This window comes from Rhineura floridana, chromosome 3 (genome assembly GCF_030035675.1).
Source record: "Rhineura floridana isolate rRhiFlo1 chromosome 3, rRhiFlo1.hap2, whole genome shotgun sequence".
Classification (NCBI taxonomy): domain Eukaryota; kingdom Metazoa; phylum Chordata; class Lepidosauria; order Squamata; family Rhineuridae; genus Rhineura; species Rhineura floridana.
This window is the reverse complement of record NC_084482.1, coordinates 214,217,826-214,242,001: the sequence shown is the minus strand read 5'-3', so window position 1 is coordinate 214,242,001 and position 24,176 is coordinate 214,217,826. Positions and strand designations below refer to the sequence as shown.

At 45.4% G+C, this 24,176-nt stretch overlaps 1 protein-coding gene across 1 annotated transcript; it reads left to right on the top strand.

Moving 5' to 3' along the window:
• Positions 1 to 9,127: 9,127 nt before the first annotated feature.
• LOC133378955 (major histocompatibility complex class I-related gene protein-like) lies at positions 9,128 to 16,726 on the top strand. The gene is made up of 5 exons (XM_061613567.1): positions 9,128 to 9,194; positions 11,197 to 11,466; positions 13,351 to 13,569; positions 14,711 to 14,995; positions 16,374 to 16,726. Exons 1-5 carry the CDS (start codon positions 9,128 to 9,130, stop codon positions 16,724 to 16,726), a joined length of 1,194 nt encoding a protein of 397 aa, XP_061469551.1.
• Positions 16,727 to 24,176: the final 7,450 nt, after the last annotated feature.

The following is a 24,176-nucleotide window of genomic DNA, read 5'->3' as shown; positions in this document are numbered from 1 at the left end:
CTCCGTGCCACCGAGCCTACCTGAGCCTCAAGTGACAGAGATGGTTCTGTATAACCTCAGTTTCATCATTTTAGCTTATAGTGATAGTTCAAGTTTAATTTGTTCTAACACCCAATTATTGGTCTTTTTCTATCTGTCTTTTTTATTCGTAGCTCTCCTCCAAAACCACATTTCAAATGAGTTGATTTTTCTCTTATCTGCCTTTTTCACTGTCCAACATTCACATCCATACATAGAGATCAGGAATACCATGGTCTGAATGATCCTGACTTTAGCGTTCAATGATACACCTTTCCATTTGAGGACCTTTTCTAGTTCTCTCATACCTGCCCTCCCCAGTCCTAACCTTCTTCTGATTTCTTGACTATTGTCTTCATTTTGGTTAATGCCTGTGCCGAGGTATTGATAATCCTTGACAAGTTCAATGTCCTCTTTGTCAACTTTAAAGTTACATAAATCTTCTGTTGTCATTACTTTAGTCTTTTTGACATTCAGCTGTAGTCCTGCTTTTGCGCTTTCCTCTTTAACTTTCATCAGCATTCGTTTCAAATCATTACTGGTTTCTGCTAGTAGTATGGTATCGTCTGCATATATTAAATTATTGATATTTTTCCCTCCAATTTTCACACCTCATAAGAACATAAGAAGAGCCTGCTGGATCAGGCCAGTGGCCCATCTAGTCCAGCATCCTGTTCTCACAGTGGCCAACCAGGTGCCTGGGGGAAGCCCGCAAGCAGGACCCGAGTGCAAGAACACTCTCCCCTCCTGAGGCTTCCGGCAACTGGTTTTCAGAAGCATGCTGCCTCTGACTAGGGTGGCACAGCACAGCCATCACGGCTAGTAGCCATTGATAGCCCGGTCCTCCATGAATTTGTCTAATCTTTTAAAGCCATCCAAGCTGGTGGCCATTACTGCATCTTGTGGGAGCAAATTCCATAGTTTAACTATGCGCTGAGTAAAGAAGTACTTCCTTTTGTCTGTCCTGAATCTTCCATCATTCAGCTTCTTTGAATGTCCACGAGTTCTAGTATTATGAGAGAGGGAGAAGACTTTTCTCTATCCACTTTCTCAATGCCATGCATAATTTTATACACTTCTATCATGTCTCCTCTGACCCGCCTTTTCTCTAAACTAAAAAGCCCCAAATGCTGCAACCTTTCCTCGTAAGGGAGTCGCTCCATCCCCTTGATCATTCTGGTTGCCCTCTTCTCAACCTTTTCCAACTCTATAATATCCTTTTTGAGATGAGGCGACCAGAACTGTACACAGTATTCCAAATGCGGCCGCACCATAGATTTATACAACGGCATTATGATATCGGCTGTTTTATTTTCAATACCTTTCCTAATTATCGCTAGCATGGAATTTGCCTTTTTCACAGCTGCCGCACACTGGGTCGACATTTTCATTGTGCTGTCCACTACAACCCCGAGGTCTCTCTCCTGGTCGGTCACCACCAGTTCAGACCCCATGAGCGTATATGTGAAATTCAGATTTTTTGCTCCAATATGCATAATTTTACACTTGTTTATATTGAATTGCATTTGCCATTTTTCCGCCCATTCACTCAGTTTGGAGAGGTCTTTCTGGAGCTCTTCGCAATCCCTTTTTGTTTTAACAACCCTGAACAATTTAGTGTCGTCAGTAAACTTGGCCACTTCACTGCTCACTCCTAACTCTAGGTCATTAATGAACAAGTTGAAAAGTACAGGTCCCAATATCGATCCTTGAGGGACTCCACTTTCTACAGCCCTCCATTGGGAGAACTGTCCATTTATTCCTACTCTCTGCTTTCTGCTTCTTAACCAATGCCTTATCCACAAGAGGACCTCTCCTCTTATTCCATGACTGCTAAGCTTCCTCAGAAGTCTTTGGTGAGGTACCTTGTCAAACGCTTTTTGAAAGTCTAAGTACACTATGTCCACTGGATCACCTCTATCTATATGCTTGTTGACACTCTCAAAGAATTCTAATAGGTTACTGAGACAGGACTTTCCCTTGCAGAAGCCATGCTGGCTCTGCTTCAGCAAAGCTTGTTCTTCTATGTGCTTAGTTAATCTAGCTTTAATAATACTTTCTACCAGTTTTCCAGGGACAGAAGTTAAGCTAACTGGCCTGTAATTTCCGGGATCCCCTCTGGATCCCTTTTTGAAGATTGGCGTTACATTTGCCACTTTCCAGTCCTCAGGCACGGAGGAGGACCCGAGGGACAAGTTACATATTTTAGTTAGCAGATCAGCAATTTCACATTTGAGTTCTTTGAAAACTCTCGGGTGGATGCCATCCGGGCCTGGTGATTTATCAGTTTTTATATTGTCCATTAAGCCTAGAACTTCCTCTCTCGTTACCACTATTTGTCTCAGTTCCTCAGAATCCCTTCCTGCAAATGTTAGTTCAGGTTCAGAGATCTGCCCTGTATCTTCCACTGTGAAGACAGATGCAAAGAATTCATTTAGCTTCTCTGCAATCTCCTTATCGTTCTTTAGTACACCTTTGACTCCCTTATCATCCAAGGGTCCAATAGCCTCCCTAGATGGTCTCCTGCTTTGAACGTATTTATAGAATTTTTTGTTGTTGGTTTTTATGTTCTTAGCAATGTGCTCCTCAAATTCTTTTTTAGCATCCCTTATTGTCTTCTTGCATTTCTTTTGCCAGAGTTTGTGTTCTTTTTCATTTTCTTCACTGGGACAAGACTTCCATTTTCTGATGGAAGACTTTTTGCCTCTAAGACCTTCCTTGACTTTGCTCGTTAACCATGCTGGCATCTTCTTGGCCCTGGCGGTACCTTTTCTGATCTGCGGTATGCACTCCAGTTGAGCTTCTAATAGAGTGTTTTTAAACAACTTCCAAGCATTTTCGAGTGATGTGACCCTCTGGACTTTGTTTTTCAGCTTTCTTTTTACCAATCCCCTCATTTTTGTGACGTTTCCTCTCTTGAAGTCAAATGTGACCGTGTTGGATTTTCTTGGCAATTGGCCATTTACATGTATGTTTAATTTAATAGCACTATGGTCACTGCTCCCAATCGGTTCAACAACACTTACATCTCGCACCAGGTCCCGGTCCCCACTGAGGACTAAGTCCAGGGTTGCCGTCCCTCTGGTCGGTTCCATGACCAACTGGTCTAGGGAATAGTCATTTAGAATATCTAGAAATTTTGCTTCTTTGTCATGACTGGAACACATATGCGGCCAGTCTATGTCTGGGTAGTTGAAGTCACCCATTACTACCACATTTCCTAGTTTGGATGCTTCCTCAATTTCATATCTCATCTCAAGGTCTCCCTGAGCATTTTGATCAGGGGGACGATAGATCGTTCCCAGAATTAAATCCCTCCTGGGGCATGGTATCACCACCCACAACAATTCTGTGGAGGAGTCCGCCTCTTTTGGGGTTTCAGGCTTGCTGGATTCAATGCCTTCTTTCACGTATAGAGCGACTCCGCCACAAATACGTCCTTCCCTGTCCTTCTTATATAGTTTATATCCAGGGATAACCGTATCCCACTGGTTTTCTCCATTCCACCAGGTCTCTGTTATGCTCACTATATCAATGCTCTCCTCTAAGACCAAGCACTTCAGTTCTCCCATCTTGGTTCGGAAGCTCCTAGCATTAGCGTACAGGCACTTGTAAGTAGTGTCTCTCTTCAAGTGTCTTTGGCACTTGTGGTTTGGCTTGTGGTAATTTTGCCCTTCTGAATTTATATCCTGTGCCCCTACTCTCACAATGCCTACTTCTAGGCCTACCCCTTTTACAATTTCATCCTTTCTTTGGTCCTTATCCGAGGGGGGAGGTTTATTCCTAACCGGACCTTCCTCAGCTCCTTCCTCAGCTCCTCCTTCATCTTGGTCCAGTCCTGCTTTCTGTATGATATGTTCTGCATATAGATTAAATGAATAGATGATAAAATACACCCCTGTCTCACACCCTTTCCAATTGGGAAACAATCGTTTTCTCCATATTCTGTCCTTACAGTAGCCTCTTGTCCAGAGTATAGGTTGCGCATCAGGACAATCAGATGCTGTGGCACCCCCATTTCTTTTAAAGCATTCCGTAATTTTTCATGATCTACACAGTCAAAGGCTTTGCTATAATCTGTAAAGCACTGGGTGATTTCCTTCTGAAATTCCTTAGTCTGTTCCATTCACTTCCTAAATCCAGCTTGGACTTCTGGCATTTCTCACTCCATATATGGTAAGAGCCTTTGTTGTTGAATTTTGAGCATTCCTTTACTGCATGGTATATTAAGGCAATAGTTTGATAATTACGATAATTTTATGATGTTGTTTTTGGCACTTTTGTTTGCCGCCCTGGGCTCCTGCTGAGAGGAAGGGTGGGATATAAATCAAATAATAATAATAATAAATAAATTACTGCATTCCATGGGATCCCCTTTCTTTGGAATTGGGATATATATTGAAAGCTTCCACTCTGTGGGCCATTGTTGTCTTTTCCATATTTGTTGATGAATTTTTGTCAAAATTTCGACAGATTCAGTCTCAGTAGCTTGTAGCAACTCTATTGGTATGCCATCTGTTCCTGGCGATTTGTTTCTTCCAAGTATTGTAAGCGTAGCTTTCACCTCACATTCTAAAATTTCTGGTTCTTCATCATACGGTTCCTCTGTGAATAAATCTGTCATCCTTCTTCTAGGATGTTATTTAAATTGTATTTTGGCATTATGATTGCTTTGTTCTTCTTCTTTAGCTTTACTCTGATTTTGGATATTACCAGATCATGATCTGTACTGCATTCTGCTCCTGGTCTTGTTTTCGCAGAAAGTATGGAACTTCTCCATCTTCTGCTACCAATCATATAATCAATTTGATTCCTATATTTACCATTTGGTGATATCCAAGTGTACAGTGGTCTTTTCAGTTGCTCAAAATATGTGTTTGCAAGAAACAAATTATTGGCTTCACAGAATTCAATAGGCCTTTCTCCGGCTTCATTTCTATCTCCTAAGCCCCATTTCCCCACAATTCCTAGTTCTTCTCTGTTCCCTACCTTTGCGTTCCAATCCCCCATGATTATCATGAAAACATCTTGTTTTGGTGTGTGATCAATTTCTTCCTGTACTTCTGTGTAAAATCTTTCCAATTCCTCTTCTTCTGCATTTGCAATTGGGGCATAAACTTGGATGGTGGTTGCGTCATAGCTCTTAATTGTTTTTGCTACATCACTTCTCTCTATTAAAACAACCCCATTTCTTCTTAATTTCTCATTTCCTGCACAAAATATTTTGTCTGTGCCTGATTGAAAATGTCCCATTCCCATCCATTTTAGTTCACTCACACCAAGTATTGTAATGACGATGCGTTCCATTTCTTGCTTGACAATTCCTAACTTTCCCTGGTTCATGCTTCTCATATTCCATGTTCCTATTGTGTGCGTTGTACAACTCCGGACTCTCCTTGCGCATCAGCCTCTGGGCTTTCTTTCGGCTTTGACCCACCTGTGTCATTAGTCACAGCGCTACTCGTACTTGTCCTTTGTTCTTCCCCAGTAGCTTGGTGGGTGCCTTCTGACCTGGGGGTCTCATCTTCCAGCACTATCTTGTGTTGCATTTTGGATACTCTGTTCATAGGGTTTTTGTGGTAAGAGGTAATCAGAGGCGGTTTACCATTGCCTTCCTCTGAGTTTGGATGCATCTTAGTCTGATGTCTCAGCTTTGACCATTCCGCCTTGGGTGCCCCTGCTAGGAGTCTAGCCTCTTGGTGTAGACTCCTGATGGCATTACTCTCAGTGTCTTCAATACTCTCAAACTTCTCACCATGTTAGAGACTGCTAGAGACTTTAAATGTCTTCTGCATTGTAAGTCGTGCTGGGACACACACTCTGAAAAGCAACAAATCATCATCTAACGGAACTGGTGTCAGCAGGAAAGGGTCACATTGAGGAGCTCTGTTACTGTGGCAAGGAGTTACAGGGACTCTAAAATGTAAAAATTAAAGAAGTACAAATACCAAAATTTTAAAAATAAAAAGTAGGTCTGAGGGGCTGGTTCCCCTATATACTGTTCTAAAGGGAAAAGAAAGCAAGCAAGTGGTAGTGGGGACAGCATTCTGGGCTGGCCTCATCCTGCAGACAGTCTCTCTCCAGCTGCCCTGCCAGTGCACATGGGAAACTAGGAAACTGCCTTACACTGAGTCAGACCACATCTAGGTCAGTATTGTCTACACTGGCTGGCAGCAGCTTTTCAGCATTCAGGCAGGAAACATTCCCAGCCCTCCTTGGAGATGCTGGGGAGTGAATGTGGAACCTTCTGCATACCAAGCAGGTGCTCTATACCTGAGATTCATTCTTTGGCAATTACTCGGGGCTGAGTAAGATTGTCTTCCAGGGTAAGGTCTTTAAGAGTGGGTCCGTAAGTGACTGTGGAGGCCAATTCTGGATCCATGCAGCCTCCCACAGTGAGGACATAGGTTTCCAGATGGAAGATGGTCACGATGAGGATTTGCTTGACGTGCCTTCCGCTTAGCTCGTTTGTCCCGTTCGCCCTGTATTCGTGTTTCTTCAAAGTCCATAGCACCTTTGATAATAGCTGACCTCCAATTGGGATGATCAGGGGTCAAGGCTTCCCAGTTCTCAAACCTTATGTTACATTTTTTTAGATTAGCTTTGAGAACATCTTTAAACCTCTTTTGCTGTCCACCGATATTCCGTTTTCCATCCTTAAGTTGGGAGTAAAAGTAGCTGCTTTGGAAGACGGTGATCAGGCATTCGAACAACGTGGCCGGTCCAGCGAAGTTGATGTTGGAGGATCATTATTTCAACACTGGTGGTCTTTGCTTCTTCCAATACACTAACATTAGTCCACCTATCTTCCCAAGTAATTTGCAGAATTTTCCATAGGCAGCATTGGTGGAATCTTTCAAGAAGTTGGGAGTGACATTTATAGATGGTCCATGTTTCACAGGCGTACAGTAAGGTCGGTAATACAATGGCTTTGTAAATAAGCATTTTGGTCTCCCTGCGAATATTCCAATCCTCGAACACTCTACGCTTCATTCAGTAGAATGCGGCACTCGCAGAGCTCAGACGATGCTGAATTTCAGCATCGATGCCAGCTTTTACAGAGAGATGGCTGCCAAGATAAGAAAAATGATCGACATTCTCCAGCGTTGCACCATTAAGCTGGATTGATGGTGCTACAGAGGGATTGGTTTGCACTTGCTGATGAAGCACTTTGGTTTTTTTGATGTTAAGCGAGAGGCCAACCTTTTCATATGCTTCCACAGAGACATTTAGGATAGTTTGAAGATCTTCCTCTGAATGTGCGGAGACAACATTATCACCGGCATATTGAAGTTCTATGACAGAGGTTGTAATTACCCACCTTCCTCTCTGCCAACTCTGCCTGTCTCACCTGCAGTCAGATCAGCAACAGTGAGGCACATAGCTATAGTGATGTAGGTAGTCAGGGGGCTACAGAGCTCTCCCCAGAGGTGGCAGGGCAGTCGTGGCCCTGGTGGGAGAGGCAGCCAATGCTTGCTAAGAGCAGCAGCAACGGCTTCCTGGCAGTCTCACCCCAGCCGCTCTGCCCTTGACGTGGTGACAGGAGGTTTGCCCTGATCTCCCTCGTGTGGTGGCTTTAGAGTAGGTTGGGAACCCTTTTCAGCCTGAGGGCCATATTCCCTAGGGGAGCTGCTGGAGGACTGCGTGCAACACACACTTTTGGGGGAGAATTTTTTAACCTCCTGTTTTGTGCAAGTCTGGTACATCAGAAGACTTGTACCTTAAATATATATATTTTTTAAAAATTGGCCAACTACAGAGGGAAAGACCAGAATGGACTTCAGTTTTCCAGAGCTCAGGGAGGATGGAGAAATATTAACTGAGTGATGGGAGCAACTGCAAATATACATCCCATCAAGCACTGCCCACTAGTGTGGGCAGGGAAACATTGATATATAGTTCAGTTGGAAGTGCTTGTGTGTGGATGAATGTACATAAAAGTATATTGAGAAAAATCAAATTGGAGCTATTCACATCCACATTAACACTTTGGTGAGTACACAGCCAAACTTTGTCATAGTTCAGAATGTCCCCACAGTTGTGAAAACTGTTATTGTTGACATCTGAGTCAGAATTCTGGAAGCAGAGACTTCCTCCTAACTTGAAAACAGCCACTTCATCTTAACTTGGAAACATGGTCCCCTAATCCCAGAACGGTGGGGGGTTGAGGAATTTGCTCTGTGGTGGTGAGAAGTGATGCTGCCTGAACTCAGACTGTCTGACACCCTCTTTGCTTAATCATGCCAGCTTCTCTAGAACTGAATCCAGGCTTCCAAATAAACTCCTTGGGACTGAGTCCCCAGCTCAAATTATCACCTTTTCACACTCTGGTAACAAAACCTCATTCCTTGGAGAAAGGGCCTGCTTGGTGGTAGCCCCACACTTATGGAATTCAATCCAAGAGATTAGATAGACCCAGCACCGCCGATGGCCAGGGATGACAGGAGTTGCAGAGCACAGACCTCTGAAGGGCCACCCGTGCTTTAGTGGCTGATGTGAACTGGGCTGCAGAGATGCTCTTCCAAATTGTTGATCATTCACTGAGTTATAGTTCTGTGGGGGTAGATTGCTTTGTATTGACTTTCTGATGATGATGATGATGAAGAAGAAGCATGGTCATATTTAATGCTTTACAATAGAATTTCTATTGATTGTTTTTATTGCTGCACAATGCTTTGAGAAAAATTGTTTCCTCCCAGTATGAGTCATAGCTCAGGCTGCAATCCTGTTCCACTTACCTGAGAGTAAATCGTATTGAACTCAATGGGGCTTACTTCAGATAATTGTTGTGTTTATGTGTTTTTCTCATTTATGTACAATTTATCTTAAAATTTTATGTCTGACAGAGTCTTCTTATGCATGTGGTCTTTTGGCTGCAATGTCAGAAAAATGACACTTAACCAGAGGCAGATTTCCATCTGTCTGGCCTGGAACAAATTTCCTTCCTCTTTCGCCTTAAACTTCCAGTCGCCCCCTCCAAGAGAAATCTGCCCAGCAACTGTTGACAGCACCAACAGCATATTTTTTTCCTATTGGCAGAATATTTTTTCCCCATGCCTAATCCTTAACTTTTGCAGTGAGAAGAGCCAGTGGAAGCCTGTGGATCCAGATGGGTTTGTTCCGGCGGCATTTCTTGCTCTTTGGGGCTGCTGCCTTTCTGCTGGGGGGCTCTCCTGGTGAGTACTTCCAGGGGCAAAAGCCCCCAAGGGGTGGGGAGTGGGGAGCAAAGCGTGAGTGCAGAATTGGCAGGCAGCATCATTGTGCAATGGGCATCTCTTGGCATGAAAGGGTTAGATTTTAAGGTTTCCTGCCCAGAGTAGAGCTGGAACCCCTTGCAAGTCCTGGTTCCCAGGATTGTATGTTTTGTAAGAGGTCTGGGCAGGGACCTCTTTGCTTCTCTGCCCTGAGCAGCACCTTGGCACACACTTCCAGCAAAGCATTAGTGCCTTTTTAAGAGGAGTGAAAGCAGGTTACATATTTATCCAGTAATGGTGTGCTGTTTTTGTAGTGAATCTGGTTGAACTGATTTGATGGAACTCCTTCATTTAAAAATATTATTATCATTAATTATCAACATCATCACCCCCACCTTTCCTCCAAGGAAGCTGGTGTACATGGTTCTCCCTCTTCCTATTACTACAATCCTGCGAGGTAAGTTAGGCTGAATAAGAGAAGCTGACTGCCCTAAGTTCACCCAGTTAGCTTCATGGCTGAATGCGGATTTGAACCCAGGTCCCAGTCTGACATCCAAACCCCTACACCACCTTTTTCTGGCACTCCATCCTTATTTGTTCCGGTCTGAGTTTCCCCTGCATACTCCCCCTTTCCTGATCGTGTTGATACCGAGTTCAAATGCTTGGGCATATTGAGGGGTGGGGGTGGTGTGTGTGTGTGTGTGTGTGTGTGTGTGAGAGAGAGAGAGAGAGAGAGAGAGAGAGAGAGAGAGTCAGTTACAAGCAATAAATCAAATGACATGAAACAATCCATGAAGCATCTGCGCAGCTCTGTGATTCTCTAGCTGAAAACTCAGCTGTTGTTTGTATGTAGGGGACCTTTTTAACAACTCCCTTCCTCTTTTCAGACCACTTCCTGCTGAGGGTCTGACTTGTAGGGGCAATTAAGGGGCAATTCCTAACCTATCTCCCAGGTGCTGTCAACACAGAGGAATAAGAGACAATAGTAACAATATCTCCTCCCCCATCAAACTATGAGAGACTCTCCTCTCCTCCATGATTTCTGGGTCATCTCATCTCTCTGACGCTCCGAACCCCACAAGCAGATTGTTTCCCCCTCCGTCCTAATTTAGAGCCCACATCTCTTCCTCTCCCTGCCCCCCCTCCAACAACCCTAAATTCAACCCCCACTGTTTCTTTCTCCTTTCTGACCCTGGATCCTACTTCCCTACCCCGTGATTCTATTCCAGTCCACTTTTTGCCAGCCCCCCTCTTTCCCTCCAACTCCATTCCTTACATCTTTCCTCCATCCATGATCCTTATATCAGCCCTGCTCCCATGGCATGAATCTGCTTTGCATGCCGAAGGCCCCCAGGTTCAATCTCCAGGCAGGGCTGGCAAGACTCCTTCACTGAAGCTCTGGAGAGCTGCTGCCAGTCAGTGTAGACAATACTGAGCTAGATGGATCCATGGTTTGACTCTGAATAAGATCGCTTCCAATGTTCCACCTTCTAGAACAGTATCTTTCTCAAACTCCTTCCCCCCTCCAGTCCACTTGAAAATGGCTCACAGACTACTGAATGATTTTTCTTTCGGTTGCAGCAAATATACTGTACACGTGGATATGATTTTTAATGATTTTTTTGTTGCTTCTCTTATTTCTTATATTGCTTCTTATATTATTTCTTATATATCGTGTTTTGTAACACGATAAAATGTACTAGAAGAAATAAAAGGAGCAATAAAAGTACAACTAAAAATCAATATGAATGTTGAATGTGGACATGCGGTGGACCCCCTGAGTGAAGCTTGCAGACCACTGGTGGCCCAGGGACCACATTTTGGGAACCTCTGTCCTAGAAGCCTTTCCCCACCCCTTCGCCCAGGTACCCTCTCTAAGAGGCAGAGCAAAGGACCCTCTTTCTGCCTTCACCGAGGAGGTGGAGAAGCAGGCTTTGAGATGGTTTTGGATGTCCTCAGCTAACTCTGCCCCTCTCCCTTGCAGGCAGCTCCTCCTCACACTCCCTACTCTATTTCTACACCTGGGTATCGGAGCCCAGCCCCAAGCTGCCCCGCTACGTCATGGAGGGCTATGTGGACGACCTGCCCATCAAACGCTACGGCAGTGACACACAACGGATGCTGCCTTTAGCACCCTGGACGAATCAGAGCCTGAACCAAAACTACTGGGATAAATATACCTGGGTGGCAAGAAAATTGGACAAAAGCGCCCTGATCCACGTACAGAAGTGTCAACGCTACAACTGGAGCACAGGTGAGTAAAGGCCAAGAGTGGCACACATCCCCCACCCCATTAGTGTTGCCAACTGGCTGGACTCCAGAGAACCTGCCTGGGCTGCTTCTGCACCTTTAGCAGAGGGCCTGCTGCTGAAGGTATAGCTGTAAAGGCTGACTCAGGAGCTGGCAACCTTCATGCCGTATTCCTCCCTCTCTGGAGCAGGAGAGGCAAGCGGATGCTGTGGCAGAAAGGAAAGACTTTTTTTCCACTTTGCAGAGTTAAAGCCCACGCTCCCTCCCTTACTCTGGCTAGAGCCAGAGAGCGGTGTGATGGCTGTGTGAAGTGTGTGTGTGTGTATCTATCTGTCTGTTTTGTGGGGTAGGACTAAGAGCTGATGCAAAAGTAAAGGCAAGCTCTGCTGGAGAGGGAGGCCAATTTCCACCCCAAGTACAGTGGTCACATGTCCTACTTTATAGAAGAGAATCCTCTGCTTGAAGGGTTCTCCGTCCAAGTGTGATTTTCAAGATAACGAATCACAGGAAGGGAGAGCGGGAGGGGCCTTGGAGTTGCCCATCCACTCTTAGCACCTGGACAGCAGCCTGCGCAGACACACGGGTCACTTGGTCTTCCCCTCTAGGCTGAGATTTATGGTTTCTCTATTTGAATTTGGGCGACTGATCTGTGGCTCTTCAGAGGTTGCTGAACTACAGTTCCCATCAGCCCCAGACAGCATAGTTAATGGTTAGGGGTGATGGGAGTTCTAGTCTAACAACATCTGGAAGGCCACACGTTCCCTGTCCCTGATTTAAATTATAGCAAATTTAGAAAGAATTACATCTACTCATATAAGATGCATATTTTATGCAATGCTTGTGTCTTCTTTTCTGCTCTTTTTTTCTGGCATTGTGTAACTGGCTAGCCAGATCCCAAGGAGGGAGCTGGAAGCTCTCCAAAGCCCCTTTCTTGTGAGAGGGGGAAAAGATAGGATCATATATATTGGCCTCACCCATCTTGGTTGGTCTCCAGATATTGAACTACAGCTGATACATGGGGAGACATTTAACTACAGGAAAATAACTAGAATTACTTTACATACAGCTTGGATTAGTCCATCTTTTTCCCCATGCTATTTAACATCCGTATGAAGCTGCTGGGAGCTGTCGTCACAAGATTTGCAGTGAGATATCATCAGGATACAGATGACACCCAGCTCTTTCTCTCTGTTCCATCTGGATCAGGAGAGATTGTTGAGGCGCTTTGAGGCAGCAATCAGCTGGATGTGGGGCAATAAATTGAAGCTGAATCCTGAAAAGATGTAGGTGTTATGTGCAGAGCTTGGAAAAGTTACTTTTTTGAACTACAACTCCCATCAGCCCAATCCAGTGGCCATGCTAGCTGGGGCTGATGGGAGCTGTAGTTCAAAAAAGTAACTTTTCCAAGCTCTGATCTGTAGGATGTAACCCTGAACAAGTACAAGGGCTCCATGCCTCAAATCCATTTTCTCCTCTCAGCATTCTTTGGATGCTACTTTAGAGAGTGCCACCCTCATATCTGTTTCCCTCAGCTATTCATTCTGAGCAAGACGACATGCGTCCCAACTATTCCTCTCTTTCTCCTTCTCTCGCTCTCCTGCTTCTCTCCACTCTCCTTCTGGTTCCTGATCAAGCCTGCCTCCTGCTCCATGTTTCTGCTTTAGCACAGCACTGTGAGGGGAGAGCCAAGCTCTCCGGCCTCATTTCAGCACCAAGAGTACCTGCCCCAGCCCGACCTTGTTTCCTGCCAGGGGAGCTGTCAGCACCATGATTTAGAGTCATCTGAACAAAGCCATGGAGAGCAAGAAACCACGGAAGCCGAAACAGTGTGTGGGGAGGGGATAGCTGAGCTTGCTCTGGCTCTGATGCCCTTACTTTTCTCTCTCAGGATTTCACACCTTCCAGGCCATATATGGCTGCGAACTCAGTGACAATGGACATGAGAGTTCACATCAATTGAGTGCTTATGATGGGGTTCATACTAAGAGAGTTACTGGCGTATTCCACTATTACATTTGGATTAGGAAATTCCGAGACCTGGGCCTCGGCTGCACTAGATGGCTACAGATGTACCTGAATGATGGGAAGGAGGCTCTGGAGAGGAAAGGTAAGGCTGGGGAGGGCAATTGCTCCATAATCTCCTCTCTTGCATTAATCCTAGACTGATCAGCCAAACTCCATATTATGCAGGGGTTGGCAGGCTGCTAGCTACAAGAGCCTGGGAGATGCTTCGCTCCAGTATTGCCTATAATGTTATTTTTAAAAAGGTTTCAGTTCCTGTACAGGCAAAGCAGGAGGCTAGTAGCATTGATTGATTGATTGATTGATTGCATTTGTATACTGCCCCATAGCCGAAGCTCTCTGGGCGGTGTACAACAACATCTAGTTAAAAGATGTCAATATAGTCAAATGGATTGCCCCAGGGGAGGTGATGTTGTACACTGTGATCACCTTAGCTCTGGTGAGCCAGTGAAGCGACTCTACAACAGTAGAGTGCCCCTTCCAGAGATGGGCCCCTTAATCTATATTTAAACACACTGGCTAAAGTATTGCAAGTGTCACTGGTTTCCACAAAAGAAATGAAGACTAGCCTGACGTTGGGGGACAGGGACTGACAAAGATAGAAATATTTTAGATGAATAAAGGCGGGGACTTACTCCATCCTACCAACATCCTGCCAAGTAGTGTTTCAGCTACACCACTTAGATACCGCTTAGACGGCAGTGGCGTCTGTCGTCTCTTGTCATGATTCACAAGGATTGAATTCCTCAAGCATCTTTAAATACATCTTAAGGCAGCCTTTGCCAACCTGGTCCCCCAGTTTCTCAGCTGTGTTTGTTTTTTTCTTTTGGGATCGTCAGGCTCCTGGTGGGAAGAACAAGCCAGTGTTATCCCAATAGCTGGTGGCTTCATGTCAGCGGGGCAATGAAATCCACTCTGGTTTCCCCCCCCAAGCTATCCAAGGTGCTGAAACCTTTCAGCACCTTGGACACCTCTAGGAAATCCACTGCCCCACTGACACAAAGCCACCAGCCTCCACTGCTCAATAGGAAAGCTTTTTCTTATCCCCCCCCCAACTTTATTGCAGGGTTCCACAGAACCCGGTTTGGAACAGGATGTGGCCATTGGAAGCCCAAGCCTTATGGGGTTGCGGTAGGGATCTTAGGGGAAGGATATCTGTATTTTCTGGGGCCTACCCCACTCATTTTGCCAGCACTCTGCCAGCCACCCCTGTGCTGTTTCCACAGTAACCCCAGCCATGAAGGTGGCACGTAAGATGGGCAATGATGGCTTGGAAAGTCTCATTTGTCGGGCTTATGGATTCTACCCCAAGAAGATGAATGCTACTTGGAGGAAAGATGGGGAGGCCTGGGAGCGGGAGACCTTCTCCGGGGGCATTCTCCCAAATTCAGACGGAACCTACCACACCTGGCTCAGCATCAGGATTGACCCCCAGGACAGGAAACGCTACCGGTGCCACGTGGAACACGCCAGCCTGATGGAGCCTCTGGACGTGGCCTGGGAGGAGACGGGTGAGAAACTGGGGAGGGGAAGAGCCAGCATTTCAGGCTTCACCATAACTGCCCAAAGTGGGTTGCAATAAAATTTATTTATTTATTTATTTATTTATTTATTTCTATCCCGCCCTTTCCCACAGAAGAAACCCAGGACGGCAAACAAAAACACTAACAGCACTTTAAAACATTTCATATAATTATATACTTATGTTTAAAAAGTTAACAAGGCCATACACTTATAAAAACAAGGAAAAACGTTCAGAACAGTATAGCTTCAGCACAAGGCATGGGGGTCCCACAAAACAACACGCCTGAACTGTCCAAGGCCAAGGTAAAGAGGTGGGTCTTGGCATATGGGCAGAAGCTGTGCAATGAAGGTGCCAGGTGCGTCTCCGTGGGGAGGGAGTTCTTCAGTTTATTCGGGGTTGTTGCCACAGAGAAAGCCCTCTCCTGGACCGCCATGCCACACATTTCCAAGGATGGGAGAACTACCAAGAGATCTCTCTCTGCTGACCATAACACCTGAGAGCGTCTGTGCGGATGGAGGCATCTTTCAGCTGTTGAAAAGCCAAGACCCCAAACAGGCAGCTGCACCCCCCCTGCGTCATCAGTCTTTGCAGGAACAGAGATCTTCTTCTGCCCTTCCTTGACTGGCAGGATACCATGTGGTCCTTTAGTCTAGCAGTGAGGAACTTGCGGCCTCTGGCCTCACTAGGCCCACTTGGCATCCCCTTTTGGCCCATGAAGCTATTTTGGCCCAGCCAAGCCCACCTGCCCTGCACCTGACATGATATATGACATCATGTATGGATTGCTAGAGATGCAGCTGGGACAGAAGAGGGTTTGCAGCACTATGCAAACATGAATCACCTAATGTCTTTGTCACCCACCCAGGGGGCGGGAGTTAAGGATCCAGCCCGCCAGCGGAATCCAATCCCTCACCCTTTCCTTACAGTCTGTGTACAACGGCCAAGGGTTTTTTCCAGCCAAGTGGAACAGGCTCAGTAACTGCTTAAAAACTTGCCTGATGTCTGGGGCAATGTCATGGTTCAGCAGAATCCTGGCTTCTCAGCAAGCGCACCCTTCAACGCCAGCAGAGGAACAGGCAGAAGAAGCTTGCCACGGAACCAGGTCAAAGAGCCATCAGGAGCCACTCATGAGGAGGGTTAGACTCTATCTCTTTGGGATGGAGGTCTTGCAGCAGGACTCAGAAGATAAAGGCGACATGGACCCCCCCACACACACACAGCTTCTATGACAGCCCCCTTGGCTATTGTTTTAAGAAGGTTCCAGGGAAGGCAGCATTGATGAAAATGGAAGTGGAGGTGGGGAAATCGAGGGGACTTGTTGATTCATTAGGGGTCTTTTGGGGGAGTTTGTTCCCTCATTCAAGCCCTGTCAATGCTGCCATTTCTGCAGAGCCCCCCCATGGTGAAGGTGGTACGCCAGGCAGTCAGCGGCAGCTTGGAAACCCTCGTTTGCAGTGCGAATGGCTTCTACCCCAAGGAGATCAACATTACCTGGCGGAAGGATGGGGAAGTATTGCAGCAGGAGAAAGACTGTGGGAGCATCATGCGCAACTCAGACGGGACCTACCGCATCTGCATCAGCATTGAGATTGACTCCAAGGACAGGGACCGCTACCGGTGCCACGTGGAACATGCAAGCCTTCTGGAGCCTCTGATTGTGGTCTGGGAAGAGTCTGGTGAGGAATTGCATGGGCTGGGGTGGGTGGGTTGGAAATAGGGTTGCCAGGATCAGGGCCTGAGACTGATCCTGTATCTTGAGGAGAAGAGAAAGTCAGCCAAGTGCAGGTGTTCTTGCAACTCTGTAATGGGAAAAACCACAAGGTGGAATTCTCCGTTCCCCCTGCACAGCTTTTAAGGATACGGAAGACCTCTTGGTTGCCAGGCCCAGTCTCATGCCAGGGACCTGGCAACCCTAGTCGGAAAGCTAGTGATGGCGGAGGGTGGGTTGGTGGATGTGAATGTTGAACTTCACGCCAAAGCTATCTAAGGGTGGGCAAATCCCTGTAGAGCGTCTGCCTCGCATGCAAAAGGCTCCTGGCTCAGTCCTCAGCATCGCCAGGTAGGATGGGGGAAACCCTGCAGAGCCTCTGCCGGTCAGTGTGGACTGTGCTGAGCTAGACAGACCAAGGGTCTGACCCTGTATCAGGCATCTTCCTTTGTTCTTAAGGCAGGTACAAGGGAGAGGGATGAGATGCTCCTGAGGAGTGCATAAGGTTAGCCTGGGAGGGTTAGGGGGACGACTCTAACTGAGCCTCCGGCTTTTCCACATATTATTAAAGCTGCCTGCCTTATTAAAAATGTAGGCAAGAGCATGTGTGTCAGTATGTAAACTGCAAAATCAGCAGGCCGGGTTTTTTTGGAAAATTCAACATACAGTAAAACTATTAAGACTGGTTAGCTGGGGGGAAAAGACTAGAGTCCTGGATACATTTAATCTGAGAGTAATTCCCATTGAACTCTGTGGGACTTACTTCTGAGTAGACATGCATTGGACTGGGCTGCTAGAGTCACTATGGTTTTAAAAAACAGCAACTGAGGACTTATTTTTTTAAAAGCCTGTAATGTTGGGCTCTGGTGTGTCTCCTTTGGGGAGGGAATTGCATCAAATCCCGGCCCAATTAACACTCTAGCTTCTCCCTCCCCTCCCCCCCCGCTTTCAGACACACATAAATTCTTTCCTATGACTGGGGGGGTGGGCAGAGAGAGAGATTGCTTTCGGCTTCTCTTCACACATTTTGTTCCTTTTTCCATTCCATCCTTAGTGGGGCCCATTGTGGGGGGCGTCTTGGGGGCCATGGCTGCCCTCCTGCTGGTGGCTGCTGGGATCATCTTCTACATCAGTAAGTAAAAGCCAAATGCATTTGCTGAATCATGGGACGGGAGGATTGATATGTGGGAGGATTTTACAGGAAACATGGCAGCGGCTCAAATGTCCTGGCAGCAGTGGCAGCTGGTACCCACCCACAAGCCCCTTCCCTTATACATAGCATTTTAGATATTGTCAGAAAGCTACCTAAAGGTCATCTAGCCCACCCTACACCAGATGCAGGGGTGCTTCAGGCCTGGCAACCAAATGCAGCCTGCTCCTTGCAGCCCTGGAGACTCCCTTGGACCCAGGTGTCCCCAGATGTCATTGCTGGACTCCAATTGCAGTCATCCCCAGGCAGCATAGGCAATGGTCAGGGATGGTGGGAATTCTAGTTGAGCAACGTCTAATGACCAAAGATTAAAGAAGGAAGTCCTAGACCATGCCCCTCCTCCAGCCATGCCCCTCATCAATTCTACTCCAACCCCTCCTTGAATACTTTGCCTGGCTGGAATGTGTTCTTGAACTGTGATGATGCCTCTTGTTTGCCTGGATGGACGTGTGTGTGTATAAATCTGTAGAAATGTGAGAGTCGCATCCATTGCTCCACCCACTGCTTCAGAGGGTGGGACTAAATGATCCCGTCCATTTCTGACTTGGATTCTGTTTCCACAGAGAAGCGGTCATGTTCATCCAGAGAAACCTCCGAAGGAATGCCCAGTGAGTGACATCTCTTCGATCAAAGAGTCCTTCATGGGAAGTAATGATGAAGACGAGGAGGCAGGTGGATTGGTTGAGGGCTGGATGTCTCATCCTCAAGCTGTAGAGGCGCTGCTGACCTCACCCTCACACACCCCTCTGCAAACGGTGGGCTAGGAAAGTGGGTCCTTGCTCAGTATGTAGCCGGGCTGCACCTCACATGTGTAGAGATCCAGCTGGGCTAAAGAATAAACTGCACAGAAGCAGGCTGAGGGATGGGCCACACAGGGGCAAAATGTTGTGTGTGGGGTGCTTAGCTTAGTGATAGAGCATCTGCTTTGCACACAGAAGGCCCCAGGTGCAATTCCTGGCATCCCTACATAGGACTGAAGAAAAGTCCTCTTCTGAGACCCTGGAGAGTTGCTGCCAGCCAGTGTTGGCAATACTAAGAACCAGTTCACCGCCAGTTCAGACCCCATGAGCGTATATGTGAAATTCAGATTTTTTGCTCCAATATGCATAATTTTACACTTGTTTATATTGAATTGCATTTGCCATTTTTCCACCCATTCACTCAGTTTGTTTTTTTTTTTTCAATAATTTTTATTCAAATTTTCATAAAACATACAAGACGAAATCATAAAACATTCAAAGACAAAAAACAAAATCAAAAATAGTTAAACAAAAAAAAAATAAATAAAAATAAAAATAAAAATAAAAAATAAAGAGTAAAATATTGACTTCCCATTTGTCAAAGATCAGATCAGTTATAAGTCTATAATATATAACAATCCTGTCTCTTAAGTCATATTATAAAATCACTTTCCTCCAATAGTTATCTTACTTAATCATCAAATCTCATAAACATTACTTTATTCTTTCCACAAAAAGTCAAAGAGAGGTTTCAATTCTTTAAGAAATATATCTATCATTTTTTTTTTCCAGATAAGCATATCAATTAATCCATCTCATTACTAATTATGATAATCTTATTGTCATAACCATAGTCAAAATAAACATTTCAATTAATCCATCACATCAGAATCTGTTAGGTTCAGTAATTTCAGTAGCCATTGTTCTATTATCCCTATTAGTTCCATTTTCCATCTTCCATCTTCAGTAGTCTTGTTAAGTCCAGTAATTTCAGTATCCAATCTTCCATTATCAGTATTCCATAATAATCTTGCTGTCAAAGCCATAGTCATATAGTAAGAGTCTGATGGGAATTACCTCTATCCCAAATATTTTCTTGCCATCCATTCTGAATAGGTTGCTGAAATACTGCTGTAAAATCATATCTCTGTTCTTTTTTTCAAAATACACTGGGTCATCTCTTGAAAGTTTTTCCATTGTTACATGGCTGCAGTTAATTCCATAAATTTTCTCTATATTGGGCTCCATCACATCATTCCAGTCCAGAAGATTATCCATGCCATTGATAACTTTATCTCTAGAATCTTCATTAATTTCTTCAGAGATAACATTGAGTTCCAAACAATAGATTTTATTTCTAAAGTCCATAGACTCCAAATCTTTTTCCTGTTCCACGTTTGTTCCAATCTCCGGGGTCTCCTCTCTCACAGGGACCCCTGTTCCAGTCTCCAGGGTCTCCTCTCTCACAGGGACCCCTGTTCCAGTCTCCAGGGTCTCCTCTCTCACAAGGACCCCTATGTCTTTAATCTCCTGTGTCTCCAAACAATAGATTTTATTTCTAAAGTCCATAGACTCCAAATCTTTTTCCTGTTCCACGTTTGTTCCAATCTCCGGGGTCTCCTCTCTCACAGGGACCCCTTCCAGGGTCACCTCTCTCACAGGGACCCCTATATCTTTAATCTCCTGCGTCATTTTACTCAATTCAATTTTCAGCTCCTTACAACCCTGTCGCAGGTTTTGTTTCGTTATCTCAATCTCATCCATTATTTTCTGAAACATAGTTATTTCCAGATTCTCAGCCACTTTCTTAATTGCCATTTTAAAAGAAAAATATAGGAAAACCACTTCTTATTTCAGCAACAATTGGGTTAATACTCCAAACTTGGTGACATCACAGTATAAACAGAGCAGACAGCCTTATCTCTCCATAGTTAAGTAAACAAAATGCAGTTCCCAGGATCGAAACAATTAATGGCAGTCGTCAAGAAACAGATTCGTCAAAATAAAATAGACCAAAAAGAGAGTAGTCTCAGACAGTATAATATTCTTCAAAATAAAAATCTGGAATAGAAATCCCTCTTCTGTGTATATCTTTAGAATGCAAATCCAGGACAGCTTTTTGCAACAAAAACAGAGATAAGCTATTAATTAGTGCGTAGCAGAGAGAAGTTATGGCTCCCCAGTGAGATGTCAAAAACCGATCAATCTGGCAAATCTCTTTTAAACAGCAACAATTTAAGTCAAGTAAAAGAAAAATATAGAAAGAAGGGTGCTTGCCTGTTAGTGCGTTCTCTCTTAGAAGATAAGATGAACGTTCGCTTTAACAGATAGAGCTTGCTGTTGAAAATCCGTCCCACCTTCGTCGGCTGGACCTCGTCCCATAAATTAATGAGATCTGGTCGTCCCAACAAAAATAGGCTTTGAGGTTAATCTCTTCGTTTCTCCCTACCCGGGAGAAGTTTAATCAGTCAAAAAAAAAAGAAAAAACTGACTGATATATCTGAATAAGCTTCTTTTGAGGCAGGAGCCCGTCTCAAAAGCAGGCACAGGCTAAGTCACCCTTCCCGGAAGTCCACCCATTCACTCAGTTTGGAGAGGTCTTTTTGGAGCTCTTCGCAATCCCTTTTTGTTTTAACAACCCTGAACAATTTAGTGTCGTCAGCAAACTTGGCCACTTCACTGCTCACTCCTAATTCTAGGTCATTAATGAACAAGTTGAAAAGTACAGGTCCCAATACCGATCCTTGAGGGACTCCACTTTCTACAGCCCTCCATTGGGAGAACTGTCCGTTTATTCCTACTCTCTGCTTTCTGCTTCTTAACCAATTCCTTATCCACAAGAGGACCTCTCCTCTTATTCCATGACTGCTAAGCTTCCTCAGAAGCCTTTGGTGAGGTACCTTGTCAAACGCTTTTTGAAAGTCTAAGTACTAAATACTAAATACTTATACTAAGTCTAAATACTGAGCTTAATGAACCAGTGGTCCGACTAGTCACTAGAGAATATTGCTGTAACCAGGCACAGGGAATGTATGGCCCCAGCAGCCAGCATGTCCAATGATCAGGAAAGATGGGAGTTGTAGTCCCACAACATCTGGAGGGTCACAAGTTTCCCTTGCCTGGGCTAAACCCTCCTTTGCTTGGCTAGCAAACAAGATAAGGGGAAGAGGCTGTGAAGGCGGCTCGAATGCAAAAGGTTAGGCCAGTGCTAGAGGATGTCTGGAATGATGAAAAGGGACACAAGTTTTTCTGCTCAAAAAGGTTGTGTATGAATGAGAGAGAGAGAGAGAGACCAGGGGTGTTCACATGTTACACTGATTATACACTTGTTAAATGTATCTGTGCGCAACAATAGTTATATGTAACATCCATCAAGTGCATAGTCAACAGTAGTTGAGCTGTAGGAAGCAACACTTGCGCACTCTTTCAGACAAACACTTGTACATGTATAGACAGCTTGTAGCTGTATTGAGTGCAACATGTGAACAAGCCAAGATGGAGAGGCAGTAAGGAGTAGTAACCTCACCTGCACAGACCCAGAGACCCTGACTTTCTCTTCTTTCCAGCACCAACTGAGCATCTGCCAGCAAGACTGCTTTCAAGGCATCCCATCCCAAAGAGCAAGAGGAACTCTACTTCTCTCTGAGATTGTTGAGAAAGAAGGAGAAACTACCTTTCACCGTCGACTGTATCCTCTAACCCCAGTGGAGTCTGGTCCGTGAGGGCAACCAGGGCTCAGCCCTACCAAGCGGAACACTGAGCAAAACTTTTTTAAAGTTTTCCCCAAAATCTCAACGCCATTCTCTTTCCTCCCTTACACATTCTTCCATTATCCATGTCAGTTTCAGGATCCTGCCACCTGGAGACATTTCTGTCAATGTGCACTTCTCTGGCCAAGCAGCTGCCTGCATCTCTTAGCCAATCTCACTCCAAAGGTATTGTTGTGGCCAGGAGGTCCCACCCTTCAGTCCCTAGGCAGAAAAACCACGCCACAATAAATTTGGATGTAAATGGATCTACTGGCTCTTAGTCTGGTTCTGCAGTTTGCCCCGCCCTCCTTTTGTCATTCCGCCAATCCAGCCACCGAACCTAACCTTAGCAGGTCTATCTATGTCACTGGGCTTATGCAGGCCATTGGGAAAATGTCTTACTGCAATGGTTGGTTTACTATTTCCTGTTTTTAATTTTGATATGGTTTTACTCAAGAAGGATGTGAAACAAGAACAGGGGGGGTAAGGCCTGGTAAGATTCCCAAGGCTAGAGAGGCTTGGAGGGCCATATTCGGCCCCAAGCCTGAGGTTCCCCGCCCCTTTTTTAGAGTGTTGGACTTGGAACTGGGAGACCAAGCTTCAAATCCCTAACAGAAGGCATGAAACTCACTGGGTGACCTTGAGCCACTCTCTCCCTCTCAACCTAACCTACCTCACAGGGTTGTTGTGAGGATAAATGTGGGGGGCGGAGCCAAGCATACCACCCTGATCTCCTTAGAGGAAGAGAGGAGATTTAAAAGTAACCAAATGAACAACAAAACATATTCCTGGTGCTTTTTCTGTGAGAGGTGAGAATGTATCTTTTATTGCCCGCCCCCCATCTCTCCCTCCCTTTCTCTTTTTAATTTTCAGGCACACGCTCTGCCACAGCTCAAAATGTGCTCACGTTTCAGAGATGTGAAAGTCGTGGCTCTTGAGGGAGGAACATTTGAGGGTCAGAATTCCTGGAAGCAGATAATTTCCTCTCAACTTGGAAACGTGGTCCCCCAATCCCAGAAGTGTGGGGGGTTGCGGAGTTTGCTCTGTGACGATGGGAACGTGACGCTGTACACCGCCTTGGGAGCTTATTGCTATAGGGCGGTCTAAAAATGTAATAAAATAAATAAATAAAATAAAATGCTGCCTGGACTCAGACACCCTCTTTGCTTGGCCATGACGCCATCATCTCTAGAACTGGACCTTCATTTCCAAATCAACTCCTTGGGGCTGATTTCCCCAATCATGGAATTCAGCCCCACAAGATATTAAACAGGTCTTGCCCCTCAGTATTTCTCTAGCCTTCCTAGCCTGAGGATTTGGACATGCAGATGATTCAGGGAGGGAGCTGCAACTCACTGCTGTGCCATCTAGGGCAGGATCACCAAAGTCATCCACCTTGCAAGGCAAAGAGTTGGCGTGTCAGGGAAAAGATTCTGAGCTCCCTGCTGTGCTAGCAATCGGCCCAAGTGTGAGCCCTGGCGGCAGCGGCAGGCTGCAGCGAAGCGGGGAGACCCACGCAAGCATCCCCACTTCTGCGAGTCCCAGTAAATAAGACACTGCGACTGACCTTCCAGTTGCCCACCCCAAGCCAAATCTGCCCAGCAACTCATGACGGAGACTCCAGCACTATTGGTAGAATATTCTTCCCCATGCCTAATCTCACTCCCAACCCTTTCATTGTTTATGGATAATAACTCTTTACTGATGCTCTTTTGGGAGCTTCTTGTGACTGAAAGCAGGGTGTGAAATGCTTTCAGTAA